The 19994-nt window shown below is 36.7% G+C and overlaps 1 protein-coding gene across 1 annotated transcript in view; it reads right to left on the bottom strand.

Moving 5' to 3' along the window:
• Positions 1–19994, bottom strand: part of LUZP2 (leucine zipper protein 2) — a 205511-nt gene that overhangs the window by 104695 nt on the left and 80822 nt on the right. Inside the window, exons 2-4 of the mRNA XM_059826019.1 lie at positions 8559–8676; positions 7033–7103; positions 3809–3890 (exon numbers count right to left, since the gene is read on the bottom strand). Coding sequence (XP_059682002.1) covers positions 3809–3890; positions 7033–7103; positions 8559–8676 — 271 coding nt within the window. The remainder of the gene's footprint in view (positions 1–3808; positions 3891–7032; positions 7104–8558; positions 8677–19994) is intronic.

Here is a 19994-nt window from a genome sequence, read left to right as displayed (position 1 = left end):
TCTTAAGATACAAGTAGTCAGCATGAAGCACAGTCAAGTGAAGAGCCCTCCTCCAAAAAGCTCCAAGAGCCTGTTAACCTAATGCAGAGATACAGAATCATTACTTACCCTATTTATTCAAATTAACTGAAAAAAACCCACTTGTTAGTTGCATGTGTCATTTGTCCTCTGCCTCTTTGTTAACAAAAGTGCAAATTAGTCCATGGTCCCTAATCCCGTTTCTGGAAGAAGTGGTTCCACTTCACATCGAGAGATATAGCTTGACATTATTAATACATTTTTTCACTGCATAAAAACCTATTATAAATTGCTTAGGTATTTGATATTGAATGCAGACCAAAAAGCTCTGTCAACCTTTACCGATTGTTAAGGAGGACAACAGGTTACTTGGAATGATGTCTCACGCATTTTATATACATGTAGTATACCTAAACCCGGTATAGTGCTTGTAACTAACAAGCTTTCTCTATTTAAGAAATGCTTTTTGATATACAAATAATCCACAGTTCTCGTGTGAGATGGTCTGTAGAGAAACTCCCTCCCAACCCAAGGCTTTCTGGAAGACTGTATTTGACCTTGAATTTTGCAACACAGGACTACTCTAAAATTTAAACCATCCTTATCATAACTAGTATTCCTCTACACATTTTACCATCCTGGATAGAGCAGCTGCAACAAGAGGCATAAATTTATCTGATGTCTGCTACATACTTTCTAGAAAAGACCTGTCCCAAGACGGACTGCTGGCTGTTATTCATGCGTTAGCGCTACAGATGGGGAAGAGAAAGGACCCAGAAAGGGAGTGCTCACTCCTGCTAAGGGCACCCAGATCAGTCTTCAGTATGATTAGTACTGTGAAGGACAGGAATGTCTTTACACCTCCTTTTTGTTTCCTCAAGCCTGAGTTGCTGCTTCTACCCTCAGAACATTGTTACCACCTAGCAGCAGCTCCACTGGCTGCTCTCTGAGAGACGGAGCCCACCACAGCAGATCCTCAGAACGGCAACTTTTTTGCAGCCTACCATTCTTGGCTTCTCTAGTCTTAAAGGGTCAAAAAAAAAAAAAAAAAAGCATGCACAATAACATTGATAACATTGTTTCTAATTAATCAATCATTTGTGCAACTCATAGTGAAGAGTCTTGCCATACGTTGCACAAGAGTTGGACGTGAAGTGTAATGTTTTGCTGTGATGTCTCCTTTCTTTTGGTTTGGTCAGAGTCCCTGAATACTTTCCAGGTTATTTTTCATGTAATTTGACTTAATTCTTGTAAATTCTTACACTTTTGCATTTACCTAATAAAGAACACCTTCAGGCAGGCGTTGCCTGTTGAATATATACAGCCAATTAACATACAGTAAGCATTGTACTATGCCTCCTTGGCAAGTGCAGACAAGAAATATGTATTTCCAACACCCCCCCAAGTGTTTTATTCATTTGGCTTTGAGAAATGTAATGCTATTCTTATTTACTCTGATGAAAATCAAGATTTACTTCACCAAATCCTGTAGAATAAAATGTGCTTAAATTGGATTAGAAACAAGACTCACAATTCATTAAATCAGAATTCAATTCAAGCTCCCTTTCTCTGGCTAGGCTTGCCTCAAAGTACCTAGACCTTCTTTCACTGCCTTCATATTGCTTTCAGAAAAAACATGAAACACATGGAGAAACCAGGTGTAAAGTAACCCTGTGTGACAGGAATAATATTTATTTCCATTTCTATTGCAGCTTTCATCTGAGGATCCTGAAGCACTTTTTGAATATTCATTCAGTCTCACTGTATTGGTGAGCTTCATTATGTACATTGTACCCTGAGGCATAAAGAAATAAATGCCACAAACCAAGCACACAGTTCTGCTTTCCTTAAAATCAGTGGCAAATTTAATATTCTATAATTGGCAAGTTTTAGAATACAGCTCAAGAATTCAGTTTCTCTAACCAGCTGACACCACTCCAAGCCGAGTTCTGTTAGAACCCTCAGAGGGTTTTTTCATGGTTTCTGCACTAGGTAATATTTTGGTTACAGTTAACAGCAGATTTTGTTTGACTTGTGCTGAACAAAACTTGTGCTCTTCCCCAGTGCTAGGGTGTGGACTGCATTTACACAAGGCGCTGCTGCTAAGTTAAAAAAAGCACTATATCACAAAGAACAACACAGCCAATAATCCATTCACTATGTCTGAGATTTATTTAACCCACAGCGGAATTAGCACTGAATATCAAAATCTAATACAGAGATTAAACAACAAAATATGTTTTCCACCTGCAATTTGTAGTACTAGAATTCGTTGTGCCGATAGAGCTAGTGGGAACGTGTCTGCGGACCTGAAGAAAGACAACTTTTGACCAGCATGTTCTGAGTACTTAGACACAACTAGGTTCTCATTTTTTCTTATGTCGAGACTATATATCATGCCTCAGTACCAAACCATCTTAAAATAAGTGCAGTTTTTTTTTTTTCTCAATCTGTGCTGCCCTGGCTATTGAGAAAGACCCAAAAATATGTTATTCTTTTCAAGTTCAGTACAGCATTCAGTTTCCTTCCTTTCTCCCCTCAAAAACAGAACAGGGTTTTTGTTCTCTAGACAAAACTACAAGTACCAAAAATCCACTAAGTATATGTTGTGGGGGACACAAGAATAAGTAAAACAGTGTCTTTACCCTTCAGTCTTCTGAGCAACAAAGGGAAAAAAGCGTTTTCAAAATTCACGTTAATTGAAAGAAACCTGCAAAAGGAATACTTTAGTTCAAAAGCTACACTGTTTCTAATTAGAAGGTAGCATGTAAAACATGCACTCTCACATCTTGTTCACCAAGGGCATAAACTCATATCTTGTTCACCAAGGGCATAAAGCCACATACGAATCAAATTCATACAAAATAAGGCATTCGTAAACATTTGCTAAATTTAGTAATTATTTTTAAACCTCTGCCTTGGAGGAAACCCTTTTTTTTGTGAGCCTGGAAGACAGGAAAATACTACTAAATAAACCAGTAATTATCCTATATGAAACTAAAAATAGATCTATAAACCCTTCTAGCATCTTGTTTTCAAGTCCAGAGTTAGAATCACAGAACACTGGAGGTTTGAAGGAACCTCTAGAGATTATCTAGTCACCTTATGCTCAGTAGTGTTCGTGTTATAGGAACACTACTAACCAACACAGGAAAAATTTCCTTTTTACATCTTAGAATTAAAGAGAAAACATGATTCTACTTTTTTTTTTTCTGCAATAACAAAATGTGGCTATTTATGCCCCACAGCATTACAGTGCTACACAAAAATCCAACTAATTGTACTATTTATCCAGAAACAGAATTTCATCAAAGCATGAAATCTTAATGGACTTAATACCTTCCTACAGTGATAATTAGATCTACTATGGTCAAAATCAGACACTCTACTATGATTCTATCTTGTTGCTGAAAATTGGTAGTGATTCCAAAAAAGTCAATGTATGTATGACAGTGTACATTGCTACCGAGGAGACACGAGGGTGCCTAAAGATTACTTCATCAGGGAAAGGACTTAAGTCCAAGACTCCAGGCCCAAATCTCAAAAAGCGTATACGCGCACATAAATCCCACAGAAATTAGAGAAGACAGGGATCTTAGCGCTTCTGAACTTACAAACTTTTTTCAGCTCCTTTCTTCTGCAGCTTGTAGAGTACTAACACATACTTGAAATCCAAGTTTTTTACATGCAAAGTTATTTGAGCTAATGACAAATTCTCAAGGCAAAAGGATTAAAAAAAGGACAGAAGAAACAAACAGAAATAATGAAAGAAGGACAGGGCATCACTCACGGTAGCCTGCTGCTTTTCTGCTTTCTCAGTTGCCTCATTAAGCTGCTTTTGAAAGGCTTCCTGGAGAGATTTCATTTCTTCCCTAGTTTGTTGAAAACACAGAACACAAACTTCATCACAAGTGTCCATTAAGAAATAATTCTTCAGATTCAAGAAAAGGCACCTTTAATTATTCAGAGTAACAGACAGATGTCCTGTGTCTATGAGTCTTGCTAGTAAAAATCATAATGACCCCAGGAACTATAGTGCCGACGCAAGACAAAAATTATCTATGATGGAAATCGGCCACCTTTTACATCTACTGAGTAGCCGGCTGTGCAAAACATCTGCCAGCGGATAATTTTTAGCAAAAACGATTGGCACCAAAAAAGTGAGGAAAGTGGGCTACTGAAAACACACCAAAATTGAACCACGCTATTACCAATAAGAACTAGTTTAGACCTGCTTTAAAATAAATATATAAATAATGCTCTGATAAAATTCAACCTTCACCTGGCTCTTTCTGGAGACAAGCAACAGAAAATTCAGTAGGATTCTGGCATACAACTGGACAAGGAAAAAAAAAAAATAACACCAAACCCCAAGAGGATAATCGTTTGGACTGGGCTTTATCTGAATAAAAAAAATCCTTTGCATTACTGATGCAGTCAGAGAATATCTTCCAATTGCGAGATTTGCAGCAGGCTGAGATCCTCTGCTGGCCCCCTCTTTCTACCCACAGCATACAACGCACTTCGGAGCTGTGGCAAAGGAGAAGAGTGACGTATTTCAGAACAGCTGCAGAGCTTTTTCAGGGCTGTTGCTTGCATGGATAAACCTTCACAGAACACCAGCACAGACCTGGGTTCACACACAGATAATAATGTAGCCCAGTGAAAGCTAAACTGGAACGGAAACGATCCAGCTCATACAAAACCAGAACTTGTGACCTGCTAGATCATCTTTCTTGCTGGCAGATAACTCTACTACTTTTAACAATTCTGGGAACACTGGAGTACAGAAGAGATTTAATTGAAATAGTGATTGAGAGCATGAAACCAATGCAGCATCAGCACAATACAGCTCTCTTATTGTTCAAAACAGATGCACTCATTCCAAAGTGCTGATGGAGCACAGAAAGAACAAAACTTGAGGCACCATAGTAAGTGAGGAAGTTATACTTCCAACTTGGGAAGTACTGAAGAATTCACACAAAAGGGAATTAAAAAAAAAAAAAAAAAATCTAATTTGAAGTCAGCAGAACTACATGTACTTAGACAAGCTGAGATTCCAGCACTCTAAACTTTACTGTATCATCCATCGTTGCATAGAATAATCAAAGGAGTGCTCACAGACCAAACACAGCTCACATTTGTCCAAGGAAGATCATAAGATTAATATTGGGATATATTTTGAATTTTGGTTCAAATACAATAGATTTAAGCATAACAGTATGTTCACTGTTCTTCACTTAATGCAGATGAAGTACAGCCTGAGGCTCTTGGCAAATAAACTGTGACCCTTCCTTAGTGAAATGCTGTAAGGGAGATTCCCTGGCACATTTTTAACACTTCCTTCTTACACTGAACTTCCACACCTCTCTGGAAGTGAAATCCAGTAAGCCTGTAAACAGCTGCCAAGTACCTGCAGTAGCTCCAGGGCATTTTCTTGGAGCATATTGTAAAAGCCTTTCGTTTTCTGAAGGAGGGTGAGGGCTGCTCAGCAGCATACTGTGTATTGCACCGACCCGGAGTCTGTCTCTGGGAACTGCTCTTGTGCAGTATACTCAATAGCTGAATTCCTTAGAAGCAAAAGTCAACATGTATTTTTGGGTGGACCTTGAGAGACCTTAAGGGGTGATTTAAGGAGATTAGGAAGAATATTTGTAGTATGTAGTATAAAATTGTCCCTTAGAGTCTCAATTTTCCCATCTGCAACTAAGATCTATTTACTAAATAGTCCATTAATACTTTTAATCAATTAATCTCTCTGTTTCATAAAAGCTGCACAACAATTGAACCACTACAAAAACACATTCATGTATGAAGGATGGAGTCTGTGACAAGGGCATCTATGATGCTCAGATGTATACCTTCAGTTGCACCCAAGCTATCTAAGTGTTTAAATAGGATATTAGCTCAAGTCTTGCTTTGATCATTTAATATGTTTGTCTGGAATACCTGAAAGATCTTTACGTATCTGACCCTTCTCTATCAAAGTAAAAATGAGAACTTCTATGGGTATTGTGTTGCGCATCTGATTTGTTGTGTATTGAAGAACTGAAGGCCATTTTATCACAAGCCTTCTCTACGGCAATGCAATTTCATACGTACTTCTCTTAAATACAGTATCAGCAATAAGATGGCCATGGGATTTAAAAGTATTGCGTTTCTAACAATGAAAGAAGTATGAACTTTATTAAGTTTTCAAATAAATTTTTTTCCTAAGGAAAAATACATAGTATAGATGCATCCATCATTATATAATATTGTTTCAGCAAAAGTGATCCCTCTATCAGTTACGTTGTCTTGTTATTAAAACTGTATTGATTATGTTATTTGCTAGTCTGAATTCCAAGAATTAAGAGAAGCAAAATGAAGAGAGTTATTTGCAACGAAGCACTAGGGGCCTTGAGACTAAGGGCTAGGCTGGGAACTTCCATTCCCAGCCACAGAAACTCATTATTTCTTAAGTGCTCAATGAATAATTTGAAGTGAATACTTCTCTCTCCTAGTTGCCTTCCTCACAGACAGCCGGTGCAAGTATTCCTACATTTGTACAATGACTAGTGATTTTTGAGTGTCTACATGCATGAATATTTAATTAAGAGGCCTGAATAAATATATATCATCTCCAAATTCAGAGATTGAGATATTTTAATAATTTACTTAACCGGGCATTACCAACCACTAATCTTTTTCTAAAACTTCTGATTTTATTCTTTTTAAGAGAAAATTTCATGACTAAACCTTCCTGAGAAATTCAAAACCCCCTTCTTTAGTAGGTGTCTCCCTGTAGCATTTTAATATCTTTTCCTAACACATGTCCAATATCAGCTAATACGTCATTTGTTTCAAATACTTCCTAAAATAGCATTCCCTGCCCTTATCTTACTGTTACAATCAGCAGACTCTGGAGTACAGACAGTAGTGTTTATAGATTAAAGTAAAAGGAAAGATGGAATTTCCTAGTATGACAGTTTTCAGTCTGGAAACTGAAAGAGAAGGGAGGAGGTGGGGTCTTACCTTTGCTTTTGGCCCAGTTCCAGAAGCTTCTGCACATCATTTCTGGCTGATGCTTCATCATTTTTCAAAGACTGATAGCAAAGGAAGAAATCTATTACCAAAGAGATCTTTAATGTTATTCATCTGTGAAATGATTAATTTGGTCCTCTTTCATAAAAGGCTCCCGGTGAATTACAGATATTACCACTTGTGAGAAACGGAGGAATAGCCTGACTTTTCTTTTACCATAACTCAGCACAGCTAACTGTATACAGCGGTTTTTCAAATATTAAATGAGAGCTGATCAAATAAGTAGATTTAGAAACAAACAAATGACTAAAAGCATTAGTATTGTATGACAAAGATAGGTGTGTATATACAGAAGATAATACTACAGCTCTTTGCCTATATGTGGATCTCTGCAGCGTTGAGTCTAAAATAACTCATAATTTTGCCGAGTACTACCTTCAACTGTGCTGCATAAGAAATCCCATTCTCAAATAACTTTGTTACAAGGAGAAGCACATTTGTCTAAAAAGAAGAAAACCCCTACAATAATAATGAATGCTAAAGCACTCAAAAAAAAAAAAAAGAGAAAAAGGCTCAATAGGCCACAATTCACATTAATTAGAACCAGTTCACATTAATAAGAACCAGGGAAGTCTGAAATATAAGATGATATAATAATAAAACATAGCACAGTATTGAGAGACAGTACTGGCATTCTCCTGTGAACAGATATAGGGATGTTACTCCTTATATTTTTCCCATCCAGCTTACATCAACATGACGATAAAAACGCAACATCAGGAAAATACCATCCTTTAAAATGGCATGACATATATGATAATGATGAGTCTGAATGTTTTTATCAGACCAACAGATTATCCGGAAAAAGACTTTTAAATGAACACCTGGTGATTTAAGGACCTCAAATCCAAAGCAGGACTTTTAATCTACTTTTTTATCCGAGAAGCTAATTTGACTCCAGAGTTAATTTGACTATTGCCCTTTCAGCCTACCCATGACACCCAAAAGTTAAATGCAGAGGTGTCTCAGCTCTAGCTGCAGGCTCATCTAGCACAATTTGTCAGCTAAACTTGTAAAGTAATGCCCTGCGGTAAATGCAGTCATTCCGTGTAGATGGCACGTCAGGTAGGTAAAGTGAGCAGCTAAACTAGGCTGAGTATATGTAACTCATCAGCAAAGATGCAACCTGCAACAGCAAAGGAAATCCTTTATAGTAGCTGCCAGGACAAATGTGTGGTAACTCCACTAAGACAGCTTATTCTTTTCCCTTCCCTTCCTTTTTTGTTCTACTATGCTCTATTTTCATATCTTCTTTATTTTTTTGACTAAGTGGACAAAGGGCCCAACTTATTAGGATTACATTCCATAAACACATCAGGTTTATGCTAAGTATAAGATCAACAAAATAATAGTTTCACATATAAAAAAAACCCCAACCCATTTTTTTTGCAATAAATAGATATCAATATGAAAAAATCAAGATAATTAATCTTACAGAAACCAAGACATAACCTAACCTGGAGGTTTACTTTAATTCCCTCAAGTTCTTTAGAAGTCTTCGACAGTTGACGAAGGATATTGCTCCTTTCCTTAAAGACTTCTTTCAGCTGTCTTTCCAGTTCTTCATAGCCCTGCCTAAGACAGAAAATAAAAGCATGAGATCTTCTCAAAACATTCCTCAATGCATTTGAAAGCAGTCTTAGTTCATCCAAAATTAATTAATTCCAACATTCTTTATAGATTCCTAATTGGAATTCTATCCTTTTCAAAATGGTAATTTTTACTTGGAAGGTAACTATACATTTTAAAGTTTCTATAAAACCCACAATGAAATAAATCCAATGCATGTTGGTTTAGGTTGAATGAAATACAGATCAAACTCTCATGTCCTTTTTCAGAAAAAAAGCAAACATTACAGTTAATTCTAAACCAACATACTTTTTCATTTAAAATGGTCATTTTGAGGAGACTGATCAGCAAATTGAAACATTCATTCCTTCTACAACTTCAGTTTTTTCCTCCTTGCTGTACCTCTGTTTCTAAGAAGGGGGAAAAAAAGAACCTCAATTCTGCAACACATCATTACTGTTTTATTATCAGATCCAAAACCTTGAAGTTAAACAGAAATCTTAATGCTCCTTTAATGGATTTTGAATACACACTTCAGCAAAGCAACTCAGTAAAGCAAATTAAATATGCTAATATCAGCCTTATCTATTTTAGCAGTAGACAGCTCACAGAATGTGATAGACTTATAATTTTCTTTTTTCATTCTACATTAAATGATACTTTGGATACCTAGAAGAGATGAAGGTGAATAAAACATCTCTTTCATCAACACGAGACCTTAGGCAAAGAATTTTAACATTATATTGAAGTTTCCACAATAATTATACTCAGCTTTGACAGAACATTGCAAATTAAAAAGCATAGAGTTCTTTGAGTTCGCATCTCTAACGAAACACAAAACATCTCCAATTTCTGCCTGTTGTTGCAAAATAAGAACTGAGATGTTTTGGTCTGCACCGCAGCACGCAACACTTTCAGTGAAGATCTTCAGCACAATTGCTCGGCCAACTGTTTCCTTTTACAGTAGAAGTTCTCTTTTAGAGGAAAGTTGAAAAGGAAAAGAGGAGAGAGATCCCCACCCCCCACCCGCACACATCAAAAAATGTTAAATTTTCCCAGGATGGTAAAATAAAAACTACAATCTTTCTCATGCTTTCTGTAGCTGGTAGACAAAAAGCCCAGCTGTCAGTGAAGTATTTTATTCCCTTTATAAATTTTGCTTTTTCTTTCAATTTGTGGATGAACTTTATTTCAAGAAATTGTGGTTTCTGACCATTTCGATTATGTTGATCCACCACAGGAAAGGAAAAACTGCAGATCTAGGGGGGGAACAAGAAGTGCCTCTGAGAACGACTGTAAGAGATATGGGGTAAAGTCAGTGTAAGGCGATAATGCCAGGACTCAGCTATGAGTACCTACTAGTAACTGAAGACCACTCATAAGTAATCTGGATAACTAATGTTATTAAAAAAACCAAACAAACTCAAATAGAAGTCACATAGTCAAACTCATCATGGTATTAGAGGAAAATCCATATGCCAGGATTTTGAACCTTCCAGAATTTAGCACTATTTACATGGAGGGTTTGGTTCAAATTTTTCTATCAAACGGAATGAAAGAACCTACTGTTGTAGGAATTAAATCTAACCAGTGCTAGAATACCTGATAAATATTAGCATTCTGGTTGTTACATGCAATGCAAATAAAATCCACTGCATTAAGTTTTACATAGAAAAACCTATAGGTTTTTTTGTTACCACTCCAGCTATGCGTGATTTTAAACAAGGTATACATCACTGTAAAAGAGCCGGCTCACCTCAGTGGTAGTAACGACATTATGTGCAATCAGCCTGACAAGCTTCAGAGAATACTCCCATTTTAATTTGCTGATGAACAGAGGTCAAGTAGGATTTGCCTCCTGCTAAAAGTAATCAGGTAGTTTCAGCAAGGTCATCACTTCCATTCCTCTTTAAGTAACCACAATTGCCATTGAAATGTGGCGCTTTTGTTTAAAGTTAAACCCTGCGTTTAAAAAAATTACCTGCAACTGGTAACACTGTCTTAACTTGAAAATAACACCCGCAGCCCAGTTCCAGTTTAGCTTAAGCATTTAAAGGCCATCTGTCCCGAGCAGCCAATTATTCTGCCCCTTGGGTAGTCACTTGGCACAAGTTTCCCTCTATTGTCTTGTAAATACTGATATCTAGCCATTTGCATAAACTAGGGCACTTCCCGAATTTTTAAATTGAGTTTAATATAAAACTATGCACACGCTTATATTTTCCTTCATATTATATTTTATGACACACTGGGCAGGGAGGAAGAGACAAGCCAACAACCAACTTACTACAGTGAGGCACTAAAGAAACCAAACCCTCGGAACTGTCAGAAGATAGTTTAAAAAAAAAAAAAGGAAAGAAGAATGAAGATACAAGACATAGCTATCAGGTCTATTAACTATTAGATCCTCAAAAGTTTTTAATTCTGAACAATATCATCTCTGATATCAAGCTTTCACTCTTAGCATCGTGTCCAAGCACAGTGCCCATGTATTTGAAGACAACAAAATTCAACTCTGCGCCTGTGTGACAGCCAGCAAACCCTCAGATTAGCCCGTCTGTTTTAGTGACCTCCATTTCTAAGCTGTAAACATGTGTCATTTAGACCAGCAAAGTGCAATTCAAGTGAAAAAAGGTAAATTGGTAAATACGGTGGTCTATTCACGAATCACTTAGATTATTCAAGAACTCTCATATTCTCCCACAAAACTGCATATATCTTCACTTTTACATTTCTTTACTATTAACAAGATTCTCAGGACTGGGTTTAAGGAAAGATCCACAGTCTATTGTTTTTCTTATTCTTCCCTTGGACCAAACCTTGGGAGACCCAAACATTTGATAAGCACTCTTTGGAAAGTTTCACACACACGTATGCAGTATAATTGTAAGTGGACATCGATAAGCTGTTCTAGAAGAAGTAAAATCACTTTTCCACATCAGCATGCCCACACTCTGCAGCTGTGCTATTATATTAAAAGAATAGGGTTTTTTTTCTGAAGCTCATGTTAGGTAAAACATTATTTCCATTGTGACATAGCAATATTCCTTTCATATGTGAAAACATATATATCACAAAATACATAGTCACAAATACAGAATTTTGTCCTGATGAACATCAGCATATTCCTCTGAATTTGATTAACTAACAAGAAGATTATTTGTCTAATTAAGAAAAAAACTGCAAGATGTAAAGCAACTGGACCAGATATCAACAAGACTTAATCAGCAGAATTCCTCTGAATTCAGAGAAGACTTAAACTGAAAGAACACCTAATTTATATCTAGGAACCGGAATGAAATGTACGGCTCTTTAAGAAGGATGGCATCATCCCTCACCATGTGGGAGAAAGGAGGAGAAGGAACTTTAGCAGGAAAACAGTGAAATGTTAAACTTAATGACAAATTATGTGGGTGTGGAGGGAGAGTGGATTCTTGCAGCCAGAAAAACAAGCTCTAAGCTGAACAATTTGCTTATGCTGAACTTGGATACCAGTTTTGTACTACAGTACAATTCTGGAAGACGTTGACTTGGTGAATGTGGCATCTCAACACTGTGCCACCCTGCCATAAACATCATCAAATCCCTGTGACTTTCTGAAATCTTCCAATCCTCAAAAACTGTCAGGGTTCTCTACTCATTTTGCTGTATAATTATATGTGGCCAAAATAAGTTAAACCCATTGCTAGGTAACTCCAATAAGTCATTATACACAGATTAAATCTGTCCTCCAAATATTAGGTTACACCAGTCACACCATTCTGCTAAATAAAGCGTCCTTATCAGCACATCCACCTGGGGTTAAAATGTGTATTTATCATTTTAGCAAATGCATGTGCTTTTACAAATGTTCATTATGAAACAGAACAATTTAGCAATACTCTGCATGTTGAGGTCATCTGTAGTACTCCGACTGCAAGTTGTTTCGCTTTTACCATCAGCTTATTGAGGTAGCATCAGCGTAAATTCCAATACCATTTGTTTTCAGGGAATGATATTCACTTAGAGTTTTAAGCTTAGTCAGCTCTTTTGACTCTTCTATTATTCTTACTGACACGATTTAATAGATTATAGTAAACATTTCAACAGATTCAAATTTTCAGTAATGCAACAGGGACAAATGCCTGGTAACTAGAAAGACTCGTGCCCCAGGGATCACTCCATCTCTGACTGCTATTTCCTTAAAGATTGGAAGTTAAGCTTTTCATCTTCAAAATAAGGATTGAGTTTATTTCTCACTGAATAATATGTACTATGTCAGGACAAAGTAAAATTGATATTGTTTTCCCACTAGGTTTACAAAGCCTGTCTTTGAAATAAAACTTTTATAAAGATTTCAATTATTTATGGTACATAAACGTCCCTGACTGAAAAAAACCCCAACCCTTATAAACAGAAGGGAAAATTGGCATACAGTCTGCAGTTTAAGACAAATTTTGATAGATATCTCTTTCAGCAAATCTGCTGTCAGTTATATTCCTCAAACCACTCTTTTTAAAAAACTTTTGTGCTATAATTGCAGGTAATCTCTTAGGGCATCCTACTGTAAATTCTAAGAAAATTAGGTGAAATGATGAGAAGGTCACAGCCTCATGGGTTTGGCTATTTTTTAAAGCACCAATAGTTAAGGAATACAGTCTACTCTTTTCTTTTCATGCATCATAAACAGTAAATTCTGTTTACAAAGTACACTTGCAAAATGCATGATTGCCCAGGCGTTTCTCAAGCAATTTTTTAAAAATATTCTTGGCGGCAGATGTGTACACATGAATGTGGTTTACATTCAAGTGAGAAAAAGATTCATCACGATTCTAAATCAACATATCTGGAAGTTGAAGATAAGAATCTTTAAAGTTGTAAAACCGGTAAATGAGACAGAAATCATTGACAATGATAACAGAGCATTGCAATGCTGCTTTTTCTCTCTCTTTCTAAATAGGAGCATTTTTTTAACTAGAAATTGAGTAGGAGGAAAGTCATTTATTAATGATCAACAAACAGAATGATCAGGTTATCTAAATAAAGTATACAATATATACTATATATAATTATAGTGTCTGCATGTAAAATACACTATAATAGTATCGAACCTAATTTTATCTGATTTCAGTCAATTCTCATTTAACAATGACATTTGGAAAAAATCATATAAGCATTAAGTTGATCAGCAGATAAGCTCCTGCTGAAATCCAGCCTTTGTCAGATATAACCATTTTCCGTACTCAAATGGCACTTCCATTATGTGGTTTGTATTTTGATTTGATTTTATATTTGATTTAGGGAGAGCCGAGGAAAATTTTTATTTATCTGACCTTCATAATTTCTGCAAAATACTTCGTTGGAATGTTTCACCCCTAGCTACTGAAAATAATGTATGATCCTGTGGTCCAGGCTTGATTTATTAACAGTTCAAATAAAAATCACATTGTCAGTACTTATATGACTATAGCAGGTTATGACCGCTTAAGTAGACTTAAGTGCCTGACCTATTCTAACTTCAATAGCCCACAAAATGGTAGCAGTGCTGGTGCATTTTATTTGGTTTCTACACAGCTAGCAGCTAGAGAATCAGGCCCTTTGCGTCTATTCCCTCTTACTTTTTACCGCACTCATGGTAAATAAACGAAAACAATGTAGCATCTTTTTGGCAGACTCTTGGTGTTGTAGAATCAATGACTCATCAGGGAAAAGATGCAACTGTCAGTTCCCATCAATGAATAAAGGAGCAAAAGGAGATTTCTGAAAACTTGCAGCTGGCGTGGATACCTGGCCCTGGGAGATGACACAGCAAGTCGAATCATCGTGCATAACGGGATACTGAAAATAACAATTTGTATTCATCCACTGAAAAGCGCACAGGCACAAAAGCAAAGAGTTATCATCATGAGGAAGGACCGTACAAAACCCTGTGACTGACCCCACAGAAAAATAACCCCTCCTCACAAACATACAAAAAGGTGTGATGAGCCTTTTTTTTGTTCCTCAAGCTATCATTCAGTAGGCACTCTACCTAGAGCAATGAATCCTTACTGGATTTATACAGTTGTACTATGGAACAGATATCTTCTGAAAAGGAACTTAATTAAACTCTTCACAACTATTCAAATATAGACTGCATAAATACAGACTTGTCCTCTGTATGTAGAGTTGACTTTTCACATCACTTCTACAGGATTTAGTCTTTAATAGGAAATCCATTCACCCCAGAACCATTCTTTTTGTGATAGCTAACATTACCCTTTTCAGTTCTGATATTCTTCATCATTTATGTCCTTAATACTGCCTTTGGTCTGATTTTCTACTGCATATCTAAAACATTTGATTATGACCTCAATGTTATTACCCTTAAATACAGCACTGTTACACTAGCCTCCTCAGATAACCAGCAATCCTTTTTTCTAACATCTCTTACAATACAGACAGGCTAATATTTCTGTCTCAGCTAGCTGTATAATTTAATCTCATTGTTGTTTTGGAATTTTACATTTATTTCTGCTGTTTAATTAAAAAAAGAACCTACCAACATCATGACATCTATAGGAAATTTCACTCTCTCTTTCTAAGCTGTTATGTCAGTTGCTATCAAACGGAAATATTTCTACTTCACCTGACAAAAGTGTCAATGGGTATCCTCTGAAAGTCTATTTCACTGTTTAATAACTTGGTTTAGTAAAGTTCACTGATCAGCTATAATGAAGTTTGAGAAATGGAACCTGTAAAACTTTTTTTTTTAATTAACCCAGTGGCAACAAGATGAGAAATTAGTCCCAGATCATTTGATTCTATATACGTAACCACGCACACACACAATGTACACATATATAAATGTGCACAGAAATGAGATGTATAAACCTAGGGCTAACGCATTTCTAGGCAGAGACATGCCACAGGAGTGTTCTTTTCAAATTCAAGCTGGAACCCTATAATCATGCTAGGAACGTGCGTAGTGAGATCACCTGGCAGTGTGATCTAGAGTTCTCCACTCAACATTTCTACTGGCTGTGGAAGGGCAAACACCACGGTATAAGGTTAGCTAGCTAAATTAACTTCCCCTGCTCTATTTTTAAAAATAAATGTGACTTGTCTTAATGATAAGTTACCCACCTTGTGTCACGTGGCACTTCTCAAAAATCTAATACTACTAAGTTAGATCTATTGCATTAATAAACCGTATCATGATCTTTTTAAAATATATAAGTACATAATTTTTCAAATTAGCATCTTAAGAATTCAGGATAAAGGTCATAAGATCCTAAATTCCTCACCACTTGCTACCCAGCACCACAAGCACCTAAGCATCTTCTGTGCTACTAGAAATTAAATCCTGACACTGCCAAATTACTCAGAAACACCAAGAACAGAACAAGACGACTTTGAATCCATGGCCTGGTGACCAAGCATTTGTCTGGTTTACGGACAATGCAAGTGCTGATCTTGGGAATATTTCTTAGGGCAGGGAGAAAAGCCAAAGCAATGAGCAGTGTGAAAATAAGTGTTCTTCTGCACTTACAGAGACTTGGGAGGGCCTGGAAGTTGTATTGATAATATAAACAGTAATAAGAAAATAGTTGATTTCTGCTAAGGAAATCTAAAGTCCCTTCACTGAAGTGAATGCCACAAAGATTCCCAAACACGGCAGCCCAGACCGCCTGCCTCTGCAGACCTTCAACGCCAAGGCTGTCCCATTCACACAGCTTATTCACAAAAGTTAACTCCAGCCTGACATGGGCTAACCCCCTTATAGCCTGTGATATTTGAAGGAGAGGAGCAACCCCTTCAGACAGGGAACGCAGTGACTCGGGACTGAATCACTCTCTAGCAAGATTTGTCTCTCCCACTGACTGTGGAGAAAGCCTAGCGACAAGGGTCATCAGGGTAATGTTTGCTGTGAAAGACTGAAGATGGAACAAAGGTGCTGAATATAACAACTGAATTCAGCCAGGGCAGTAGTAATTGCACAAATACCCAGGTCACAACAGTAAACCAACAGACATAGCTGTCGCACTGACAGTAGAATGGCGATAGCGATGAAGAATGGCAGACTGCCCGCTCACACCAGGGCTGCCAATGCGGGCACACTCACGCCGAGCAGCCTCTGCTGCCAAAGCCTAGTGACTTGTTAGAAACGCATCACCTTTGAACATAACTTTAGTTAGAGATTTTTCAAAATCCTTACCCTGCTTAAGAATTTAGAGAGGATGTATCTGCACCTTCATTTCTAGTCCATCTGTCTCACACATTTGAGATAGCAGCTATTAACAAAATAATTGGGTTACTAGCCACAGAGATGTATCTATGTTAAAATTTGGAAGAAAGAAATTTCCTTGCTCTTTAAACTCTTACCATTACAAAATATTAATATATTAGGTTTGTCTTGTATCAACAAATTTCCCAAATTTTTTCCCAAATATTCCCAACTTCCAAATTATTCATTTTTCCAATTTCCAAATATTTAAAATGGCTATTGCATCCTAACTTCCAATTAGTTCTGCTCAACTGTGAATAAAACGGTCTGTTCAGTATAATTCTTCCACTCTTCTTCCACATGCTTTGTTGCTAAAGTGATTCAGCTTAGATCATTACAAAAAATCAATACTAATATTTTTCAACTGAATAAAGGAAAACCCCCTCCATTTGCTTAAAATTGTTCCAGACATTCTTATAGAAATTTAGAAATTCAAGAAGAAAAAGTTTATTGAATATTCTATTAACTTCTCCTGCTGAGACCTTACTGTTCTCTGTTGTACAGTTTATAGTGTTTCAGCCCTTTAAGTTTCACAATGGCTCAAAGCCTTGGATCTTCTGCCACCACCCCGGGAGGTATTTCCACAGTCGACCAAAATCAGAATATTAAAAAAAGTTTCCTAACGTTCAGCCTATATTTTCCCTTTTTTCCCCCTGAGTCATAGAAACTCTTGTCAACGAATCTGTCACATCCAATTTTACTGTCTCCTTTTTCCCCTTCATGGTGCTATGAATAAAAATACGCTAGGCACATAAAGAGTAAGGAAAACCTCATGGTTAGAAAGGCATCAAATGTAAACAACTTATTTTCTTACTGTGTCTTGTTGGCAAGCCATATGGCTAGTTTAATACTTAGATTTTTGTTTATGCACTTTGACATCTGAGATGAAGGAATATCACCAGTACCAGAGTCCTATCTGCTACTGAACCTGGCTGACCTGGAATGACTGAGTCTATTCAGTTATAATCACAGAATGGTAGCTCTGCATATCATTTGCTTTGAAGGTGAATATTTCTTAGTTTTCATTCAATTTTCCAATCAATCGGGACACCTCACTTGAAAATATTCCTTCAAGATGTCAATTAATCACCAAACCAAACTATTATTACCACAAGATATTAATTAATTGCATATTGATTATATGATTCCCAAATGATAGGGTGTCAAGTGTGCTACATTATGGATGTCCGACAACTATAAAAAGAAAGAATTGGAACAAAAAAAAGCATCAAGAGCATGAGGTGAACTTGTTGCATAATCGATGCTACTAAATTAACAAGATAAAATAAAGGATAAGACTAGCATAGATATTATCAACACATTGTTGGCAAACCCCCAAAAAAGGCATCATAGCACACCGTTGAGCCCAAGCTCTTCTGAGGACTGCCTCATATTACCTGGCGGCCAGCACCACGTTAAGTCATCTTCTGACTAGTTTAGAGCGGTAGCAAAGCAAGCGTGTGTCCGTCTCAAACAGACAATATCGATAACCTGATAAAACCACCTTTTTCTGTATAGAAATTGTTACTAAAGCCACATAATATGCCGAATGTATAAAAGTTCTTATCCCGTATCCCAGACAGCAGTAGAAAATTTGTCAGTTTTAGCTGACTCTTCTGACATCGCATCCTTGGTCTTACAATATTAAAGCCTCATCCCGGGGAATACCAGAATCTCTCTTGGACTCTTGGTAAACTTTTCAAAACTATCTGGCGGTAGCTTGCCTGCAGTAAACCTCCTCTTTTTCTTTTTTTTAATCCATCTGGCCAGATAATTACACAAAAGAAAAATCCTGCAAATCCCTTTAGAAGACTGCTTTTTTAAGGTAACACAGTAGGAATATTCTGTTCTACCTAGCAGAAGGATTTCTAGATACTTGTTTTACTCCATTTGGCACAAAATGAGAAAAGTGAAATCCAAGCTCCTTATAATGGATAATTCACCGGCTCAGCAATTCTGTTAGCAGGTCTGTCCTTGTGCCTGCTCTTCACCCCTTTATAGTGGCATTAGAACAATAAGCAGAAAAGACAGAAGCAATTGTATAGTTAATTTTCTGCCAGAAAGGACAACTTTGAACAATTTACCATTAAATTTGTCTTTATGGTATCAAACCACTTTTAACTTCATTCACTCCACTATGAAAACAGATTATCTCAGGATACTATTATCCTGTGCTTGTACAAAAAACAGGACCACACATGCCGCGACTCATTTCTTTAGGATCTTCAATATATTCAAAAATAATGGAAATAATTATTTGTTACTTTTTTGTTTGTATTGGCACAGTGACGATGCCGTTGCAACTAACACATTCAGGATGTCTTTTTCACTTCTGATTATATAAAACTTTGAAAAATTATTCTCCACATCTTGAACTTTGTCCTCACTAAACTTCAAACACTTGCTTAAAATACTTATAAATCCTAATTATGTATAAGTGCTGTTCGGGATGAAAATCCATGTTCTTATAAGCTGCACTTAACTGGAGGCCCCTAGTCTATTGAAAGCAATTTAATTTGGTTTTGTTGCTACTATATTAGGCTTTTTTCTTGAATTGTACAGATGCACTGAATTTCTATTTTAAATACAATTAAATAGTAGCCCCAAAATGTACTGCTTGTTAGGTCGTGTATTGACCAACCAACCAAACCTGTTACCTGGACTTTAGCCATAATGTCACTTCATTTGTATTGCTCAATGTGATATGATCATCAGGTAAAAAAGAAAATAAAGAGGAAAGGCAGGCAAGCTAAAGAGAAAAAAATACAGCTGTATCTGCTAAGGATCAAGGTATGGCCCCATAGGAGAGAATGTGGGTTGTCCTGTTTCTGTCTTTCTACAAAAGTCATCGAGTGGAAAAGAAGATGTAGAAGCAGCAGAAAATAAATATCAAGTTCTGAAGAGCAAACCAAAATCTAAACGAGAGTCATAAATATCTGAAGAGCTCAAAAGAATTGGCATGTCCTGGGTAAGCGATGAAGAGGGCTAAATAAAGAACTTGAGGTCCACTGCTGTGTCTCTGACCCCTTAACAACAAAATACTGCTTTCAGCTTAATTTACATCAGGGAAACTTGGAGT

This window comes from Gavia stellata, chromosome 17 (assembly GCF_030936135.1).
Source record: "Gavia stellata isolate bGavSte3 chromosome 17, bGavSte3.hap2, whole genome shotgun sequence".
In the NCBI taxonomy this organism is placed as follows: domain Eukaryota; kingdom Metazoa; phylum Chordata; class Aves; order Gaviiformes; family Gaviidae; genus Gavia; species Gavia stellata.
This window is presented reverse-complemented; position numbering and strand designations above follow the sequence as displayed.